The 19,363-nt window shown below is 38.4% G+C and overlaps 2 protein-coding genes across 3 annotated transcripts in view; one reads left to right on the forward strand and one right to left on the reverse strand.

Moving 5' to 3' along the window:
- NDUFB1 (NADH:ubiquinone oxidoreductase subunit B1) overlaps nt 1–19,363 on the forward strand; it is a 449,978-nt gene that overhangs the window by 120,510 nt on the left and 310,105 nt on the right. The gene's annotated exons all lie outside the window — the stretch shown is intronic.
- Nucleotides 1–19,363, reverse strand: part of GOLGA5 (golgin A5) — a 31,235-nt gene that overhangs the window by 2,766 nt on the left and 9,106 nt on the right. The window contains exons 1-11 of one of the 2 annotated variants that reach the window (XM_075151197.1): nt 15,508–15,675; nt 14,086–14,701; nt 11,118–11,339; nt 9,851–10,070; nt 9,148–9,271; nt 8,118–8,321; nt 6,825–6,995; nt 6,039–6,167; nt 3,994–4,092; nt 2,126–2,351; nt 747–852 (exon numbers count right to left, since the gene is read on the reverse strand). In XM_075151197.1, coding sequence (XP_075007298.1) covers nt 747–852; nt 2,126–2,351; nt 3,994–4,092; nt 6,039–6,167; nt 6,825–6,995; nt 8,118–8,321; nt 9,148–9,271; nt 9,851–10,070; nt 11,118–11,339; nt 14,086–14,650 — 2,066 coding nt within the window. In that variant the 5' untranslated portion in view covers nt 14,651–14,701; nt 15,508–15,675. Of the gene's footprint in view, nt 1–746; nt 853–2,125; nt 2,352–3,993; nt 4,093–6,038; nt 6,168–6,824; nt 6,996–8,117; nt 8,322–9,147; nt 9,272–9,850; nt 10,071–11,117; nt 11,340–14,085; nt 14,702–15,507; nt 15,676–19,363 lie in introns of those variants that run through there. The other variant, XM_075151198.1, reaches the window with a different exon arrangement.

The following is a 19,363-nucleotide window of genomic DNA, read 5'->3' on the forward strand; positions in this document are numbered from 1 at the left end:
ACATATAATAGGTCCCGATCATGAAATCAGGATCAGGAAATCCTGATATTCTTCACAATGAAGTTAAAGTACCATGGAAGCATAAAGGACTTTCTGTCAAGGTATCTTGCTTTCAAAGGATTAAGAAGTATTACCCAATTTTGTTTTCTATTGGTATTTGATTCAAGTTTTGGAGCAGACCTTTGTTGTGAATATTGACAGTTAACCTAACTGCTCAGAAAAGGGATCAAAGCAAGTCTTTTGCTGGATCCAGAATGATTTTTGTTTACTAATTCCTCAAACACATTATCATTCAAGGTAAACAGCTGCACTGGGTCAGAACCCAGATCTTGTCTTCATCAGGATGCCTAAACAGGAATAAAAGAATACATATGATACTCCCCCACTAATACACTCTTACAGTGTTTACCACAGACACAGTCAAAACCTCTGAAAGTGAAAAAGGTAGAAGATGGTAATGAAAAAGGTTAGGTTTTTTATACATAGTTCAGTGATTCTCTTGTACCAAAATCTACAAGAGCGTTGTTTAAATAATTGACTATAATTTGCAAAAGCCCAAGGATATTAGTATCATAGGAAAGCACAAGTGAACAATAGGTCAATATTTAGAAATTTATACCGCATTTTAGCTTCATTATTTTTTACTTTTACCTTCATAGAAGCAATTCAAAACAGAAGGTGTGCCACTTGAAAACTGCAAAAGGATTCCAGCAATTACAAAACGTATTCCCTTAGGACACTCTTACCTAAACTGATCTATGCTGCTGGCAGCTTTGCGAACTCTCCCATACATTCCTGCCATGTTAGTATCTATGTCACTAAACAGGACAGGAACATTACGCATACGAGCACCTATTTGAAGGGAAAAAAAGCAAAAAATCTCATTAGTCTAAAACCAGCTAAGTTGTTGTTTAAGTAAAACAAATTGATAGTGTATAACAAAGATATATAAAAATAATATAAACATAGTGATTAATCTGATTTGTTAGTGCTGTTTTGCTGGGGGCAGAGGAGTGTGTTTTGAGGGCAGGATTCTTGATAAACTTACAATCAAGTCAAATGTTTCTTCAACTCAGTGTATTTTTAAAATTTATTTTAGTTCACTAGATGGACATCTTGATATTCAATTCTATCATGTAATAATAATTCTATTACTAGGTGTATAAAATGATGGGTTTGATGCTGTCACAGTTTCTCCATTTGCTTTTATTTCTCACACAGTAAAACTTCAATAGCATTTCTGATACTAACTTGTATATTCCAAAAATTTCTACTTTATTTACATTTTTACTATGTATCAACTTTATTAGAAAAAAGGATTCTCAGATAATGTTACCTTTGTGCAACTAAACTTAAGCTTACTGAAGTTACTTAAAAACAAGCCAAAAAGAAATATATTTCAAATTTGCTAGTTCTCCTGCCTTACTTGTTTAAAAGTCTTTCATAAGCAGAGAAACAAAAGTCTGGATTGTCATTTTACGCCTCTTAGTAATTGCCCATTGCTTTTAAAGTTACTTATCATATATACAAAATTACAAACTTTGACTTTGAAAAGTAACATCTCAAAACCATGGATCAACTGCTGAGGTTCTCCTAGAGATACAGGATGACCACTACATAGTACAGACAAACCAACCTCAGCAGAACCACCATATCGTAAGCTGCTTTTCAAGAAAAACAGAAAGCAAGGAGGAAGTTGATTTCAACCAGAATTCTGATCAACTCTCAAAAGGAAGTATGCCATTCTGGCTCACCTCCTAAACCCTTTTTACAAGAGGACTTATATCCTGCTTCTGACATTCAGTTTAAACCCCAAAAGACCGATTTATTTGCACCTGTGACCGCATCGGTAAATATGATTGTTCCAATAGTTCCATAGTATTGAGAATGAAAGATGAAATTGCCTTTATTAAGTTTACTTACAGTCATTTACACACAAAAAGGAGCTTCTAATTAACTATTTTTTATGATACTGGCTGCTGTTGATAAGGTCTCGGGCATAAGGCGCGTATTTTCAGCATTTTTCTTCCTTATAAACTCAGACTTTCAGGGATAGGCATTAGGAAATATAAAAGCCTGAACTGCAGAAAGGATAAAGTTTTAAGTATTATATTTCCTTATTTACCTTCAGCACCGTCAATGCCTGCCATATTAATGGAAGGTCCATTAGTACTAGTGCCTTGGATAGTCTTCAGCTGTTGCTCAAGTCTTTCCAGTTGATAGACAAGTGAGTTTTTCTCTGTGCTCAGGCTCTCTAACATGGTTTGCTTCTGAATTAGTGTTTCTGTCAGCTGATGAAGCCGATTTTCTAATTCTGTCTGACTACTACTACTTAGAGCCTTGTTTGTGAGCTAAAAAACAAAGCAAAGAAAAAAATCAGAATAAGTTCAAAGTCTGACCAACTGACATATTACAAAACTCCCAAAATCTAAGTCCTCCAAGAACCAAGTTACCCTATCGCAGAATTTTTATGGGATAATACTATCAAAATGATCACCAATGAGCACAATAAAGAAGAAACTTAATTTCAGCAGTTGCTAAAACAAGATTTTACATGACACAAGAAACTATGTAAAAATGTATTCCAATGTTTTCCACCTCTAATCATATGAGCATTTCTGTATAATCATAAGTTTGATCACAAAAATCAATGCTATGCCTCAGAGCTAAGTTTAAATGGTAGGCGTGACAACAGCAAGATAATCCAGTCTGGCTATCATCCTTGCAACTTCACAAAACGAGTGAGTACATAAAACGTTTTCAAGCGAGGAAGGAAAAACTCAGTACAAATGGGGAGAATTTGATGCCATTCTACAGGAAAGCTTAAATGAAAATGGTGAAAATGCAGGATACACTGCAGAAGAATTGAGGAGCACCAAGGCAGAAAGTATGACTGTACTAGCAAATAGAAACTGCAAGGACAGCAAACGAAGACATGGATCATGTCACTCAATTTGCAGAAAATACTTAAAGCAAATGGGAATCTCCAGATTAGCCATATGTGCAATAGCTCGTCTATTCACTAAAGACTTGGACCTCAGCCATTTGTAGCATCATAGCTTCAATAATGAAAAAACAGAATTAGCAGGAAACACAGGCAGTGACGTATCAAAAATACAAATTAAATGCAATGCACCAGGGCAGGTGCAGGTAGTCCTGAAGCCAGTATTACCAGAAGAATCATCCGTCAACAGGCTCAAGAAATTTGTATCACAACACAACAATTTCCACATCCTCTGACACAATAACTGTACAGCTGACCATAGTTGACTCTAGACTATCAATTTCTCTACATATAGACTACTTTTCATTATGCTACAATAATTTATACAAAATGAGGCCTATGCCTTCATGCTGCCCAAGCAGACTGTGGGGGCTGACAAGTATTCGAAGGTTCCAAAAGGGATTAGATTGATTCAAGGAAAATAGGTCCATAAATACTGGTGGGACTTAGAAGGGACTTAAACACTAATGTCCCTAATTCAACTGCTGATGCTGAGCGAGTACAAAGGAGTGAGGAAAGCGGCCAGCCTCACATGCTGCCCCCAGTGCCACTGTCCAAGATAGAACAGTGGGCTAGATGGATCACTGAGTCTGTAGGATGTTACTTATGTTCTTAAGCCCAGTTAAAAGCATCTTTGCAGAAATCACAATGACCTAATCAAATGCCAATGACTTTTTTTAGTTTTCAGAAAGAAGAATGTTGATCCAGCACTACCCCATCAGGTCTAGTTGGGACACAGGTTGATTTCCCACCCCCCCCCCCCCCAAAGACAAAAGCATATGCAATTATAAATTAGGCTATCTACTACTTCATGGTTCCCTTCTTATACTTCCTCCACTCAAAACTCTACTTTGTATTGAAAACAAGTAAACTGTAACTCATTAGTAGAGCCTTTATGTTTCTTTTCTACAGTTTAATCAAATTAATACTTCTCATCACTGTTTTCATAATTGAAGGTGATGATGTTATTTTCTATACACACACAGTACCTGATTTCTGAGCTTCTGAATTTCTTCCTCTCTGTCTTTTATTCTGCTTTGCAAAGTATTCTTTGTTCGATACAGTTCTTCTTCAGTATAATGGAGTTCCTGTAAAATGTATCACAATCACAAATATTTTATACATATACGTATTTTGAGACACATTCTCTTATATAGAGTTTCACAATACAACACAAGAAGGCAATATGCTGCAATTAAATATAAACTGAAATTTAATCTTAGTTAAGTGTCTGGCTAGGATGGGGAGGTGGGGGGGGAAAGAGAGCTGAGTATCAAGACACAATCTATAAGACTCAAATTCTTTTGTGGAGACTGACCTAATATAAATATTAATCCAGACTAGTTTACTAAGAGTCACACAATTTCATTGGGACCATGATTTATCTTCCTTATACTCTCACCATTTATTATGTTCCTATCTTGAAATGATGTCAATAATGTAACTTAAACAACTAGGAAATATTTTGGGGGGGAATCTGTATTCCTAAAATAAAGCCATCAATCTGAGATATCAGATTTTTTTAAAAGTGTTTAAAAACCCTTGGCATATCTGTCTATAATACTGTATGACACAGATCTTCCTTTAAAGTTGAGGATATATTAACATAACAGATGTGAAAGGGGAAGGAATATTAGTAAGGGACAACTTACTGAACAGTAAATCTAACCACAAGTTTTGTTACTCCCATGATTTAGTGGCTATTTTAACTCCGACTTAAATAGCTGTCATGCTTATTTTTTAAATTAAGACAGTCTTCAAATCACTGTATCACTTCAGCTGTCAGTTGCTACAGAAAATGGATAATCCTATTCTCCCTTCAAACCATCAGATGTACAAGAAATAACACCTCTACTTATTTTCCATCTTCAGTCTCAGAAACCTTATGGCAATAGTTAAAGGAATTCCCAGATAGAACAGACCATAATTGTATTAAGTATCAATGCACACAATTACTTTAAAAGTACATGTAAATGTGTGTCATCAAAAGGAATACTTCAGTTTCTGTAATAACTGATAATGCCTTTTTTTTTTTAAATTCACCTCACTTTTTCTATATGTAGTATTGACTTAAAATATACCCCTCAGAAGGGCAGGAGTAACAAAATACAATCTACCATCTGCTTTGATCTAATAAACATCAGCTATCCATCAAGAGCAGACCCCGACTTCTGCCTTTTAATTAGTTCAAGCTGCTAGTATCTCATTAAAATGTAATTTCTGGAAGGACAGATAATCCTATAAGATAAACTGTTCCTAGCAGATACAATGTACTCTCCTGCTTTCCTCATTATTAATTCTCTTTACATGAGCTTTTTTTTACAGATAAATTTTTTAATAGGGTGCAAAGGATTTGTCTGATTTCTACTGAATATTAACATGAAATATGAGTTTGCCTTTTTTCCCCTCTTTTTAGCACAAAACTGCTTAAATCAACGGGGAAGTTTGCTTAAAAAGATGACACACTGACAGAATTCATTAATAGAATTTTATCAGCAACTTGTCTTATAGAGCAGTTTCGAAGTAACAACATTTAGATTCAGACTGAGTAACAAGTGGATTTAAAAAAAAAAAATCTATGAATTGGTACTACAATAACATTGTTTTACGAGCTAAATCTTACGTAGTAATTGAGCACAGGAAGTTCCACAGTAACCATTTTTAGTATTTGAGTTTCTTGATATAAATAACGGTTACAAATGTTACTATATCCCTATTGTTTGATTGTTCTCCTTCTGAATAAAATTTAACATCATGATCAATTTTGTGCACTCCCCAGGGTCATGTTTATTCTTTAATACATCAGGAAGATCTCTGTCTATCAGGAGTATTGAGAAGGCCCTGTCCATTGCTTAGTACTGGTTGCACTGTTTGGCCTAGTGACATTCATTGAGCTTTTGGGGATTTCTTTGGAATACTAGACAAAAAATAACCCAAATACTGTATAAGATACTCTCTTATTAAGCCACATGCTTTACTGATGACACCACATGAGGCCTGAAATAAGACCTATCAGCTTTCAAGAATTCCTTACCTGTTTTTGCCGTTCTAGTTCAGCCTCTGCCTCTTGCTTGGCCATTTTATGTGCTGCTATTTGCTCTTGTAGGTCTTGAAGCTGCTCTCTCACTGACTCAGCTTCACTTACCTGCTGAGTCTCCATATCCTGAAATGAATAGAAATGTTACCTTTTTACTAACATTCAAACAATACTGCAATCTGTCATAGGTAACAGCAAAAAAAGTTGTATCTGCAATATTGCTTCAAGGGAAAATGAAGATGAGGGTGTACTGAATAAATGACATTTGGTCATTTTATACAGAATATTTTTACGAATACAGTAATAAAATAAATGCATTTTGTGAACATGAAAAGCCTCACTTTTTCCCCTTCTACTGTCTACAGGCTAAAACTGTGTAAAGTAGGCTTGCGTGCAACTGTTGGGTTGAGCCAATTATGCCAGCAGACGACTTGGATTACAGTTGCTTCAAGGATTAGTAACCCTTGCAGAAAAGGATATAGGTGATCTCTACAGAAATCACCACGCTTGTTTGGAAATAAATGCTTCCCTCAAAAGGAGCACACAGCAGTGAGGGAAGAGAGAAGTGGTATCTATAGTATTCCTCCCACATGACCTGAAGTGGTGAGAAAGAACATGGAAAGAAATTGGGTATCAATAAGCACTTGTCTCACCTTGAGCAAAAGTTGGCCTATTTTAATACTAGGTCAAATGAACACTAGAAGCAACAGTCCTAAAGTATACAAGAAAACAGCCCTTTGTGCATGGTTAAATAAAAACACATGTGTAGATAATCATAGCTACCTGCAGCTCTGTTCTCATCTGTTGTATTTGCCCCATTAGTTTTTGTATTTCTTCTCTCTGAGTGTCTCGCTCATGTCTCAGTTCTTCTAGTTCCATTGTGCTTGCGGTATTGCTATCCAGGCCTTCAATACCAGAGCCTTCTTTTAAGCTGTTTATCAACTTTTCTTTAGACTGAAATAATAAATCAATATATTATTTACTGCAGTATTTAACAAGTGCTCAACTAGAATATGCCAAAATGACTATGCTCTAAAATTCAAATGTAGACATACAGTAAAAGAACTGCTTTATCTGTTCTTTTAGCCAAGTTAATAACGACCCTACACATTTTAAAATGAAAATGCTTCCCTACTGATAATTTTTCTGACTTCCTGTATGCCATGAGATTGGATTTACTGAAAGCCTGTGTTATCTGAGGAAGAGTACAGCTTTTCTCTTTAGAAGTGCCTGGAATGTTAAACATGTCATGGATAATAGCTTTCCAGCTACCATAAGAGAGAAGGTGGACACTAACAGAGACTAAAGACAAAACTGACTCCCCTTCAGCCCATCCTTTCTCCTGCCAACAAAGCCAAATACAGCAATAACTCTTCTGGGAAAGAGGAAACCATTTTATTCAGAGTCAACCTAATGTTAGCTCAACATTGACTTCTGATCTCACGCTTCTCGTATTTATCAAGCTGATTTAAATCCTGTCCTTGGGTATCAGACTAATTTATTATTCTAAACAGACACCTTTATCTTCAACATTTACTAACTTTTATAAACAAGACTCAAACTGACCAAGCTGGGACTTGGTATCTTTGACAACTTAAGTAGCATAGAACTCTGCACAAAATACCTAATTTTGCCACTGTTTATATAATGCTGATCACAGAATATATAAAAATATTTTCTTTGGTTTACACGTAAGTATACAGTATATGCTATGCTTCAGAGTAGAGCAATATTCTTGACTCAAGAATACTGGGTGTACATCTATCTACCTATCTGCCTAAGACTGGACTCTTGGATGCGGAACACACTGACAGATGTTGCACAGTAAATGCAATGGTTCATTTGGATTTTTCTTTAAGTTCAGGACCTGAACTTCCATTTCATTACTTAACTCAATCTGTAAACTTTAATTTACAAAATGCAGACATTAGCTATTCTGTATAGGTATCATTATAGATATGCCCCAAAATATATTACAGGTCACATGAAAAATACAAAAATTAGATTATTTGAAGCATAACACCTTAAAAAAGTTAAGTGTACAAATCAAACTGGATTTCTTTACAGAATGCTTACTTGGAGTATGCGAGTAGCTTTCTGTTTATAATCTGTCAGTTCCTGTTTTGCAGATTCTAGGTGGTTTTTAATTACTTTGACTTGCTGCTGAAGCTCATCAGCTCGCCTCTTTTCATCTAAATGCTTTCTTTCTGCTACAGTTATCCCTTCTGCCAAGTTCTGACGTTCTGCTTCCATTTTACTTAGACGAGCCGCAAACTCATTCTATTAGCAATAAAGAAACAATACTTTGTGTTTAAACACAGTCTCAACTTTAACCTGGAAAGGAAAAAAGAAAGTTTAAAAGCAACTACACATGACATAACACCTCATATCTAGCACCTCCAACTTAAAGATGCATTAATGCTATGTGAAAAGAAATCCTGCTTGCTTAAGCAAGTGCTCAATAGTATCAGCAAATATATGCATTTCTTTCCCTCACCAGAAATAGTGAGGGAATAAAAATCTTCCTATTATTTACATTTATGTCATAAACAAAAAGCAAGCTTTCCCCTCAAAAAATATTATCAAATGTAGTCTGCCATATTTCAATGTACTTTAAAAAAAAAAAACAGATGTTGATGAAGATTTTCAAAGATGCTATTATACATAACAAAGGCCAAGCTAAGTGTGGAAAGCAGTCTCTAGCAATGATGTACTCACATCTTAACCATAGAAGTGATCATTCAGCTTAATATTCTTAAGATTACATATTAAAATTGTGTAACAATTTGTTGTGTAACAACATAGCATGGAAAATTAAATTGATTACTGATTTAGTTTTAAAACATGTTTTAACATTAAAATTAGCAGGAAAAAAAAGTAAAAATTATCAGCATTAATCCTCAAAAACTTTTAATCACGAAGCTTTCGAAATAACATATAAAAAGTAAACTAGCATCACACGGATACTTAGTGCAGCAGACAGCACATCCTTCCAAGCACTTCCTGAACAGGAACTGAAGCCAAGGGGAAGAGAGAGCAGCTGGAACCTCACAGATTTGATCTCAAAAGTAGAGTCTGAAACTCCTCCTTACTCTTCATGTCTAACCTGCATTTGTTTGTAACTTTCTTGCTCTCGCTTGAGTGCGGAGTCTGCATCACGCAGCCTCTCTTGAAGAGTTTGAAGGGCTTGATTTTGCAAACTGCTCCCTTCGCTGTGGTCTTGTATTATCCTGAAAGAGCAATATACATATTAATTGAAAAAGAGGAAATCTAGTGTGATTTTCAGGTAGAAATATGACTACCTGGTTTTCAGACCAGCTTTGAAAATGTACCCAGTAAATTATTGAATATGGCTGGCTACAGGTTTGAGGCCTGGCGTTAATGACTCGCGCATCTCCTCCCTGAGCTATATTCTGGAGTATCCAATTGCCAATCCATATCCCAGCGCTGAGATAAGTCAGAAAAGTCTTCATATTTGTGGATAAGCAAATGTATTTTTCAAGACAAAAACATTTTTCTTGAGATCTTCAGCTTAAGGCCTCTGACACAAACCTAAATACTTTATACAAAATGGATTTCAACAATCAGGTGACAATAGCCCCTATTTAATACTCGTTTGCCCTGTTCTCACTGCCAGTTATGATATAGCGGGCTCTGAGCAAACTTTAATCCTCATCTTTCAAATCTTGATACAATCCCTTTCCCCATTAGTATATTCATTTTTATTCTTAAAAAGACTAAATTATCTACCTTGAATTTTCAAACTTACTACTATTTGCAGAATTATGAAGTATGTAATTACGAAGTACCGTGATTTTTCACTCTGCAATGCTTCCAAAGCTTCTGTTCGAGCACTTAAGAGCTGATCAGCTTCTTGCAACCGTACTTTCAGCACAGCTAGCTGTGAATCCTTGGCACCAACAGCTTCTGTCAGATCATCAACTCGAGCTCGAAGTTCTCTAACCATCCTGTCACTCTTTGAATGGTCAAAATTCCACTTCTCGACCCTTTCCCGGGATTTGTTCAATTCTACAAAATAAGAAGTTTCTTTGAAGTTTATAAAAGTAGGTATTGCAAGGTCTTGTAAATGGTCAGGATGCACACATCACATTTCTTAAAGAAAGAAATTAAACACAACCAAGTTGAAGTAACAGTGGAACTTTATGAGCTACCAAGAAGTAACAAATGCCAGACTGGCTGTCAGAACACGAGCCATAAAATTTTGCAGGTGATCTCAAAACAGGCATTTCATTCTGTGTCACACTGCAGATGACAAATTTTACCCACCCCACCCCTTGCAATGGCCTACTGTCGAACACCCCGGTGCGAGCAAGTCTTTGGAAACCTCTGCATAAAGCATCTAGTTCAACTCAATGTGACAATAAGCTCAACCTAAAACACAGTAGAAAAATACAGCAGTGTTGAAATAATACCTGAATACTTACAGAGGCTTCTGTTTTTAATCAAACATCACATATTAAACTTCAACGGAAATTAAAGTTCTCTGGCTTATATGGTTACTTTGGAAAAAAACGCAGCTCCTCAGTTGTATGCCTAACAGCAGAAGTTTACTCAAGGTTTTGCCATTTAAGTGTTTAATTTATATTCATTTTTTATATTTGTCATTTCATCTGGCTTTGAAAAAGCTAGTGAAGACATACAAAAATACTAAATTTTACATTTTTACTGTCAGTTTCTAGGCATCAGAGATTATAGCATTTAAAGGAATTTACTCATTTGAAAATAAGTATTTTGCAATAGCCGTTAAAATGCAGGAAAAGTATTTTAATACCGATAACATTTGCTAACACTGTTTTAATAAGATGTCAGTTTTGGAACTAACTTGATCGCATCATTTTAATCAACATTTGCGTTGTCTTTGTAGTTGAACAAGCCTTTCAGTTTCTCCCAGCTCGTTATTCTGAAACCAAGAATCATTTTGCTTGGTAAGTCATACATGCAGATTTAACTAGAAAGATTATTATAAATACAAAACACTAACATAGAAATAGCATTGTTTTCTAGTTCACTAGCATTTTAGTAATATGTTACAGCTGAGTTTCCAAACCACAGTACCTTCTTGTGTTTCCTTGGACTTCTGAATTAATGAAGCCATTTCTTGATTTAAAGATTGAACTTCATTCCGCAGCAGCTGATTCTCCAGGCGAAGATTGGATAGCTCATGCGATTTGAAATCATCATTAGCTGAAAGGCTAGGATTAGTTACTGCACTTAGTGATGAATCCTTCACACCATCCCCTTGTGCTCCCAGTCCAGAATCTGAACTGTCTGGAGTTTCTGTACAGAGAGATGCAAGTTAGAACTAATATATGTCTTTGTAAGTTGCCTTAATATAAACAGCAATTCCATGTTCTGCATTCAGTGGTTAAATACATAATAATAAAAAAAAAATGAAAATAGCTTATATTGAAATGGAATATGGAGCTGCTTCTCCCAAAGCACTTGCACAAAATAGGACTATTATACAGTATATATGCATCATGCAGCGTTATTGTTAATCCTGCAAGACAAGACATGGAATTATAAAATTTCTTATTACACTAATGTTGAGTTTAGGATTTCAAAACATTAATACTTTTTTATGACTATGCTGCCCAGAGATGTTTTCAGAAGCTGAGAGAGTAACAGACGAGATTAAATATACATAGCAACTAATTAGGGGAATTTTTAGTACATGTTCATTCCGGTTTTCCATTAAGATTTTGATTTCGAGGATGTAAATTTTATTTTTAAAAAAATCTGTCCTTTTGATATCAAACCTAAGTATGTAACTCAGTCACATAGCTACGTATTTTAGTTATCTTTATGTAAAAAAGCATTTAAAGAATAATTTCAGTCAAAACATCATCTCACTGATAATTCTGTATTAATAATTATCTCAAAATATTTTTTCAAAAGCACTTTTACTATGAGAAATCAAGTTGCAGTGATTTGAAGCAGAAGCATGACCTCTCCTTTCTCTAATGAAAAAATGTAAGATAGATATACTCTGTCAAACTCTGTCAAAAAGCTTTCTGCCAATACAAACTGTAATTCTCTAGATTGTGGACACCAAAATACAGATTTTTGTTTTTCTTTTTTTTAAATCTTAGAACCTCAGTAAGAACAGTAAGGCAACTCCTCGCAGTATTCTGAACAACAGCCCCTTGCAGGGAAGGAGGAACCAACAGCCTTTCCCCATCATGCACAAACACACACCGAGCGTCCTGGATTAATGCTGTGAAATTGATATATCCACTGCAACAGTCTTGATTCCAGTATGCAGATAGCTGGAAGTTTTGCAGCAGTGTTAAGATAAAACAACATAGCACGCAATAAGCATACAAGCAGGCCATCCAAAAATATTCCTTCTGAATTTAGTATGTCCCAGATGAGTAACTGCTGAAAATCCAGGGGGACAAACTGCAACAAATTCCAAGCAAGACTGCAGTTTAGCTGTCACAACATTATTTACTTCATCTTGTGATCGCCAACCAACCTGCTCCACCTTCCTTGTAACCATTGCAACAGCTCCTATCACCCAGAGCCCAGGGAGCTGGGGCAGACTATTAATTCTGAACAACAACACACCGACAAGTAGCAGCAGTGACAGCAAGAATTCTTCCACATTTTCTCAAACCCCTTTCCTATTTAAATGGTTCTAAGAAGTGTCATTTCTTTCCTTTTGATTCATTTACACAATTTCCAAATTATCAGACAATTTATCCTCATTCCTTTGTCTGGAAAACTCAATAGATTAATGAAGCTAACAAAGCAAGAAATTATTATAGCACATATTAGATTATATCCATGGCAATGTATAAAGTATAACGCTAATTGTTTTTGTCCATAGTTAATGTATCATAAGCTACTTCAACAGATGCTATACAGAACATTTAAATGACACAGAGATATCTATACAATCAACTTTGAAGCCAGCGTGCTCAAACTCTGTGTTGTAATTGCATGCTTCCTCATTTGGCAGCTCCACAATGCAAACTCCACTCAAAAATCCTCAGAAGAAAATTCAACAGGCCACACTGAGCAAAACAAATATGTTCCTTAAGCACTAATCAGCAAGGCCTTGGTTAGCCAGGTCTAACATATTTGAATTAGTAGTAGTAAAAAAGTTACAGACCCAGAAATATAATGTAGCAATTAAAAAACTGGCATTTACAATGCTTCACACACTCAAAGTACTGAAGAAATAATAAAGTATTCTAACTACATTATTAAGAAATAATATAATCATTTGCTTCAATTTTATAGAATAAACAACAGCAAAGCAGCACAGCAACAGCAAGGACTGAGTATAGATTGGACAGTCTGATAGAGAACACAAGTTCCTGACACTTCCCAGCCACATTCTCCTTTGCATTGACTTGAGAATAGCCCTAACTTTTGACCATCTGGCCTGGAGGCTTTTCAGGCATCTGGATTTAGACTGCAGTAATGAACTACTACTGGCAAACCCGAAGGCTTTATCTATCTAGCGCTCTCATGCCTGTAGCTCTACCACAGCCTATCCACATCCAACTTTGCACTCTGCAGGACAAGCAAGTTTGACAGCTTACCCCTCTTCCATGATGGAACAGCAAAACCTCCCATCACCTCACACGGTGCATTGGGCAACAGCCAACACCACCTACCAGCCAGTGAAAGTCACTCACTCTCCTACATGGCAACAACAGGTAAGGGCCCCTGAGTGATCAAACAAAAGCAGCAGCGCCTGTGCTTCTAAATGGGGATGTATGGGGGCTGATGCAAGGTTAGGGTATAGCTCAGGGAGGTCAAGGTGAGCAGTAGCAATGAGGTATATTAAGAACACAAAAGATTTAGGTATTAGTTACGCAGCTTGTCAAATTAGCGTGGTATCTAAGATTATTCCAGTGATTAAAAAATGTTAACGACCCTGCTGTACTCCACACATTTGACATACTACTACCATTAAATGTTTCATGAAGTGACAGTAAATCCATTACCTAGCCTTACCCTAGACATACTTGGGTTTTAAATATCTCTAGGTTCAATACTATTTAAGTACCATTGCCTTGGCTCCTGATGGAATTATCTTCAGTAGTTTTTGCACTCTGTGTACTGGTAGACACAGAACTAATGCTTGAAGTCCGAGAGTGATTTTGAAGAACAGGTGCCTTGCTCTTCTCTTTTTTAGAGTCCATCCTTCCATTAGGCTCTTTCTCCGAACTGTTGAGAAAATCAAATAGCAACTCATCATCAGGTTCCGACTTTTTTCTTCTCACAAAATGTGAGGCAGCCCTGGGTGTGGAAACACTTTCTACCGGCGAAGCAACCTCCAAAGATGTCCTACGTGCTGGTTTAACGTTTGCTGTTCCTGCTAGGATTGTGGCCTTTTGATGTTTAATATTATCAGCTGCTGAGGAGATGTAGGCTGCTTTGGATGACGTCTGACATTTCAGTTCTCCAGTATGCTGGCGCAATTCAGAATATTCATTGGCAGAATCCAAATTCTTATTATCATAAACTGCTCTGCTTGCTGTGTCTTTTTTGCTCAGAGCTGATGCAGCTCCTTGATCAACTCTGTTGAGTAGATCCTCTGCCTTTCCAGCAAGATCAGCAAGCCAAGACATGATGGATGTCTGTTGATAAACTCTGTAAAATTAAAATTTCAGGACCATATGCTGCAAAAGACATAGAATGATTACAAATCAGACTGATGTTGTTAAGGCAAGATGTATGGGTTACCTAAACAAATGTTGTGTTAATCTATTAGTGCTGTAATTATTTTAATACTTTTCTCCTACTTGCAAGGTATTTCGCTGTTTTGGTAACTGATGGAAATAAACCAAATCAGTTTCTAAGGAAAACAGACAAAACCAAGGTTTAGCTATCAGACCACCATATCTGTTTCTGGCACCAGCACCTGCTACAGAGCATCCAGCCCACTAGCCAACCTGCAACAATAGCAGAAAATAAAGCCTACTTGTACCTGACAAAACCAAACTCAGTTGGAGGAAGAAAAGTGGCCAAATGCTTATTACAGGAACAGGTAACAACAAAGCCTTAGATGTTTGGCCTGCAGATTCATAATCTGGGTCAGACAGAGGAACTTCTCCCCAACAAACTCTGCAGCCTGCTGTCCCTTCTGTGACACCAACACGGGGGACCGGTGCATGCCTTCACTTCCACCAAGGGCCTGCGAGACTACACAGGCGACGGGTGCCTCTATCCAGCCCCCGGGAAGGGCTCCTTCACCCCAGGGCACGCTTGCGGAGGGTCCCTTGGCCGAGCACACCCACAGCGGAAAGGGGGAAGCGCAGAGGCAGGCGAGACCGGGCTGGAGGGCGATGTTCAGGGTGGCCGCTGACCCCCCTCCCCGCCCACCCTTAGCACGGCTGCCTGTCCCCGGCCCTCCCCCACCACGGCCCCCCGCCCCCACCCGGCGGCCCTCACGAGCGGCGGAGGCCTCAGCACAGCCCGGCCTCACCTCCTCCCAGTGCGGGAGACCCCCGGCCCGAGAGGAGTCGTGAGAGGGGTAGGAAAGGAAGGGGGCGCCGGGCGGCAACGGTCACTGCGAGGCCCCAGGCCGGGCTGGCCGGCGCAACCCCATCTTCCGGCAGACGTGGCCGCCTTCCGGGACGCGGCGCGCAGGCGCAGGAGGCGTCGGGAGATGCGTGAGATGGCACAGCGCGTCAAGCCCCGCCCCTCCCACCGGACTGGGGGCCGTACGGCCACGCCCCCCAGTCCGGTGGGAGGGGCGGGGCAGAGCCTGGAAGCGGGAAGCCGAAGCGAGCGCCCTGCCCCCCCTCCCGGTAACAGCCCGCCCCTGAGGGAAGCGGTCCCGGCTGCTCACGTTTCCTGCACTTCGGCCTTGTGACGGCAGGAGGAGCTGCAGCCCCGCACGGCGGGGGGTCAAAGAAGGTCTTCGCCGTGGCTGTTAAAAACAGCCAAGCGTGATCTTGCCTTTCCTGCCACGGGGTTTAAGAATGGTGGTTTGTAAATGGCTGCTTGACCTGACAGAAACGGCCTCTGCCCAGAAATGGCGAGTGACCTGTCTGAGGCACCCCTGGCCTGCTCCAGGCCCGGGAAGCCCTGCTCCTTGTCTCTGCTCCCCAGGTCGGGATGTCAGACCATTGTACAGGCCCACTGGAAAAAAACACCTTGGCTGTGATATTGCCAATAAATATAGGAATTTCGACCAGAAGAAACTACATGGGGCGTTTATGTCCTGTTCTCCACAACCTGGGGAAGATGTGAAGGGAGTGACCTCCTGATCCTCAAGGGCAACTGTATGATACCAAGGAACATGGGACCCCCCCAGATATAACCCCTCTCACCCCCACTGCACAACAAATACAAATAACTAAAGGTGTCCTTTTAACCTCCTCGATTCACAAACCTTTTATCAGAAGCTTTAATGTCCAGGCTCACATTAATCGTGTTGCCACAATCCTTCCTATGCATTTGTCCTGTATGATAACACTAATACCACCTTGTTTCTGCTGAAAATACTTGAAAGGTGCTGTGCAAACACAGGTGACTCTTCCTTGGGTAATAAGTAAATATACTGAAGTTGTCTTAAGTTTTTTTTCAGGTTAAGTTCACATAAGGTATCATGACTAGTCTTAGAAGAGACATTAGTTGAGGTTAACACAAGGGCTTCCCAAGTCCTTAGGGACTCCTTTATATGAGAATATCCTGGGACTAGTAAAGAAATAATCTAAACAGCAAGCGACTTTTAGCTACTTTCAGAACAGTTTTTATAGTAAGGTAAGAAGAAAAGAACACTTCTCCTGTGATGTTGTTTCAGCTGTCTCAAAGTTTCTGCACTCATTAGCTGAAAGGGGAAGTGGAGCCCCAGACATCTATTTTGCATATTAAGCACATGATGGTGAGCGAAGAAGAAGAAAAACAAAACTTTTTGTGGAAGCCTATCTTGCAACTTCAGTTATGTGACAGGTCAGCTAAGGCAAAAGTTGGAAGAGAGTTTCAGGAATATAGCTCATGTCACATGCAAAAGAATAAGAATGGATCTTCTTTCACAATTGCTCCACTCTTAAAAGCAAATGTATAATACAGGAAATTCCCCTGACAAAACAAACTTCACATTTACTTACTCTTAAGAAGTAAGTCTACTCCGACCTAGAGACAGTATTTTCAGTAATTTTCAGTCACTGTTTCAAGTCAAAACCTTGTGGTTGATGTCAGATTTACATGTGAGAGCTCAAGATCCCTCTTGCATTCTTGTCCATATACATTTTACTATTTAGACTCTCTCTCAATTGAGGTGTTTGAGTGAAGACACTTGGCGAGCATTGTTTAGGGATCTCCCGCACTGTGGATGTCCCATACTTGTGCCTGTAACTTCTTTCCCTCTTGTCATCTGTGACTCACTGTCCCAAATCTGCAGTACTTGAACTCTTTCAAGCTTTATGGCTGTTCTCTTTGTTCTGTAAATGCTTGTTCTTAGTAAGGATAGCTGTTAAAGTGTACATAATATTAGGGTAGGTTTTGTTGTTGTTATTGTTCTTTCTCCCACTCTCCCCCTTTATTTGTTTCCTCAAACAATCTTCTATACCAACATATTGCAACCAACCGCTATACTTTCTCCATGGAGAACTTCTACTCATGCCTGAGGTACTAGCAAGAATGTGAATGAAGACAACACTTACAGCTCCTGCCACTTCAGATCCTCCTCTGTTGAGGACCTGTTCTCCTCCTGAGTTTCTGATTATAATGCTGAATGCATGGTTGGTGGCTTACATCCACATTTCCCCAGAGCTCTAGATGTCATCTTGTCAGATCACACCTTACAAGTATTCTCTGGTTATATTTACAGGTATGCTGAATGTTGTTATCAAGTAGCCTCCTCTGGCTTACAGAAGTTTCCTTACATCTTATCATGGTAATCCTCTTCCTATGGGGAACGCACAAGGTTTGGGAAGATCAATGGAGAGCGCCTGTGTAGGACAAAAGCTCCAAAATGTTTGTCTACAGATATGAATTATCAATTATCATTGGGCCTCCTTAGGACTTAAACCCAAGGATGAGACGTCAGCCCTGCCGCCTGCTCAGAACATACTCATGGAGCTAGTACTGGCATGAGTTAATAGAAAATCCATCCTGCCTCATGACAGATTAAGCAACACATTGGAAATAATAAACCAAATGAATTCACAACCCTCAACTTCTACATCATGTGACTCAGCTGCACATAATCATCATTTCAATTAATGTGAATATATCACCTTTTCAGACACTAAGAAAAAAAGAGTTCAGGGCCCTACAGAAGTCCGAAAAAATGTAGGGTATCTTCTCTTCACATAATATTTAAAACCCTAACAACCAATGCCACCGGTGGGAAGCTCATCTAGACCACTCAAGTTAATCATAACATCCTAGAGCTAAAGGCATTTGTGGTATGTGGAAGGATTGTTTTTAAGTGTTATAGTACCATCTGTTCAGATTTCAACAGGCAATGGCACAATTAATTTTCATGTAAACCAGTAAGAAAGAGGAGCTTTTTTTAAGATATAGTATTAACTACAAATTAATTCTACTTTTATTCCACTTGTTTGGTCTTCAAAACATGTTACAAATCACCTCAGTGGAAAATTCACATGTTACTGTGAACGTTTGAAGTATTAGATCATTGAAAACCAAAGTGACATGAACAGATCTATTCCCAATATCAGATAGAAACAAGAAGGGCCAAAGCCAATGCCCTAGATTATCTCTGTTTTTTACAGAGAGGATACAGACAAAGCATACTTCAATCCAGAAAATACCTAATTGCATCACTGCATCTAACAAGCTTTTCTCTGAATTAGTTAGAGTCTGAAAAGCTTTTCAGGAAACATACCCACAGTAGAGATACATAAGCAGCAAGTGGAATTCAACACACGTTTTAACATGTCCTATTCCACTCTACAGCCATTGCATGGTGCTTGTTTGACTGGGTCATCTTACAGATGTAATCTAGTTTAAATGAATAAATGGTTGGAAAGAAGTGTCTTTTATTCAATATTACATAGGCAGACTCCTACGACCACGTCTGAACTGTCCACAGCCGAGAATTACTGGTTCTTGCAGATGACATAGTTATCTACCTTGAAGTAAATTCCATGACAACCCTCTTCCCCTGTTCATATAAAATCTTAAAAACTGGGATCTCATATTGATAAAGGGACTGGGTGGGAGTGGAGGTAACCCAATCCTGTAAGTCCTGTATAGATTTTATACTGAATTGTTGGGTTATAGAATCATTCCATAAAAGCAATCATGCTTTATGTGTAACCCAGAAAATACATTTATTCCCTCTGAGTGCTCTGATAAAATGTAGT

Source organism: Calonectris borealis, chromosome 5 (assembly GCF_964195595.1).
Source record: "Calonectris borealis chromosome 5, bCalBor7.hap1.2, whole genome shotgun sequence".
NCBI classification, from domain to species: Eukaryota; Metazoa; Chordata; class Aves; order Procellariiformes; family Procellariidae; genus Calonectris; species Calonectris borealis.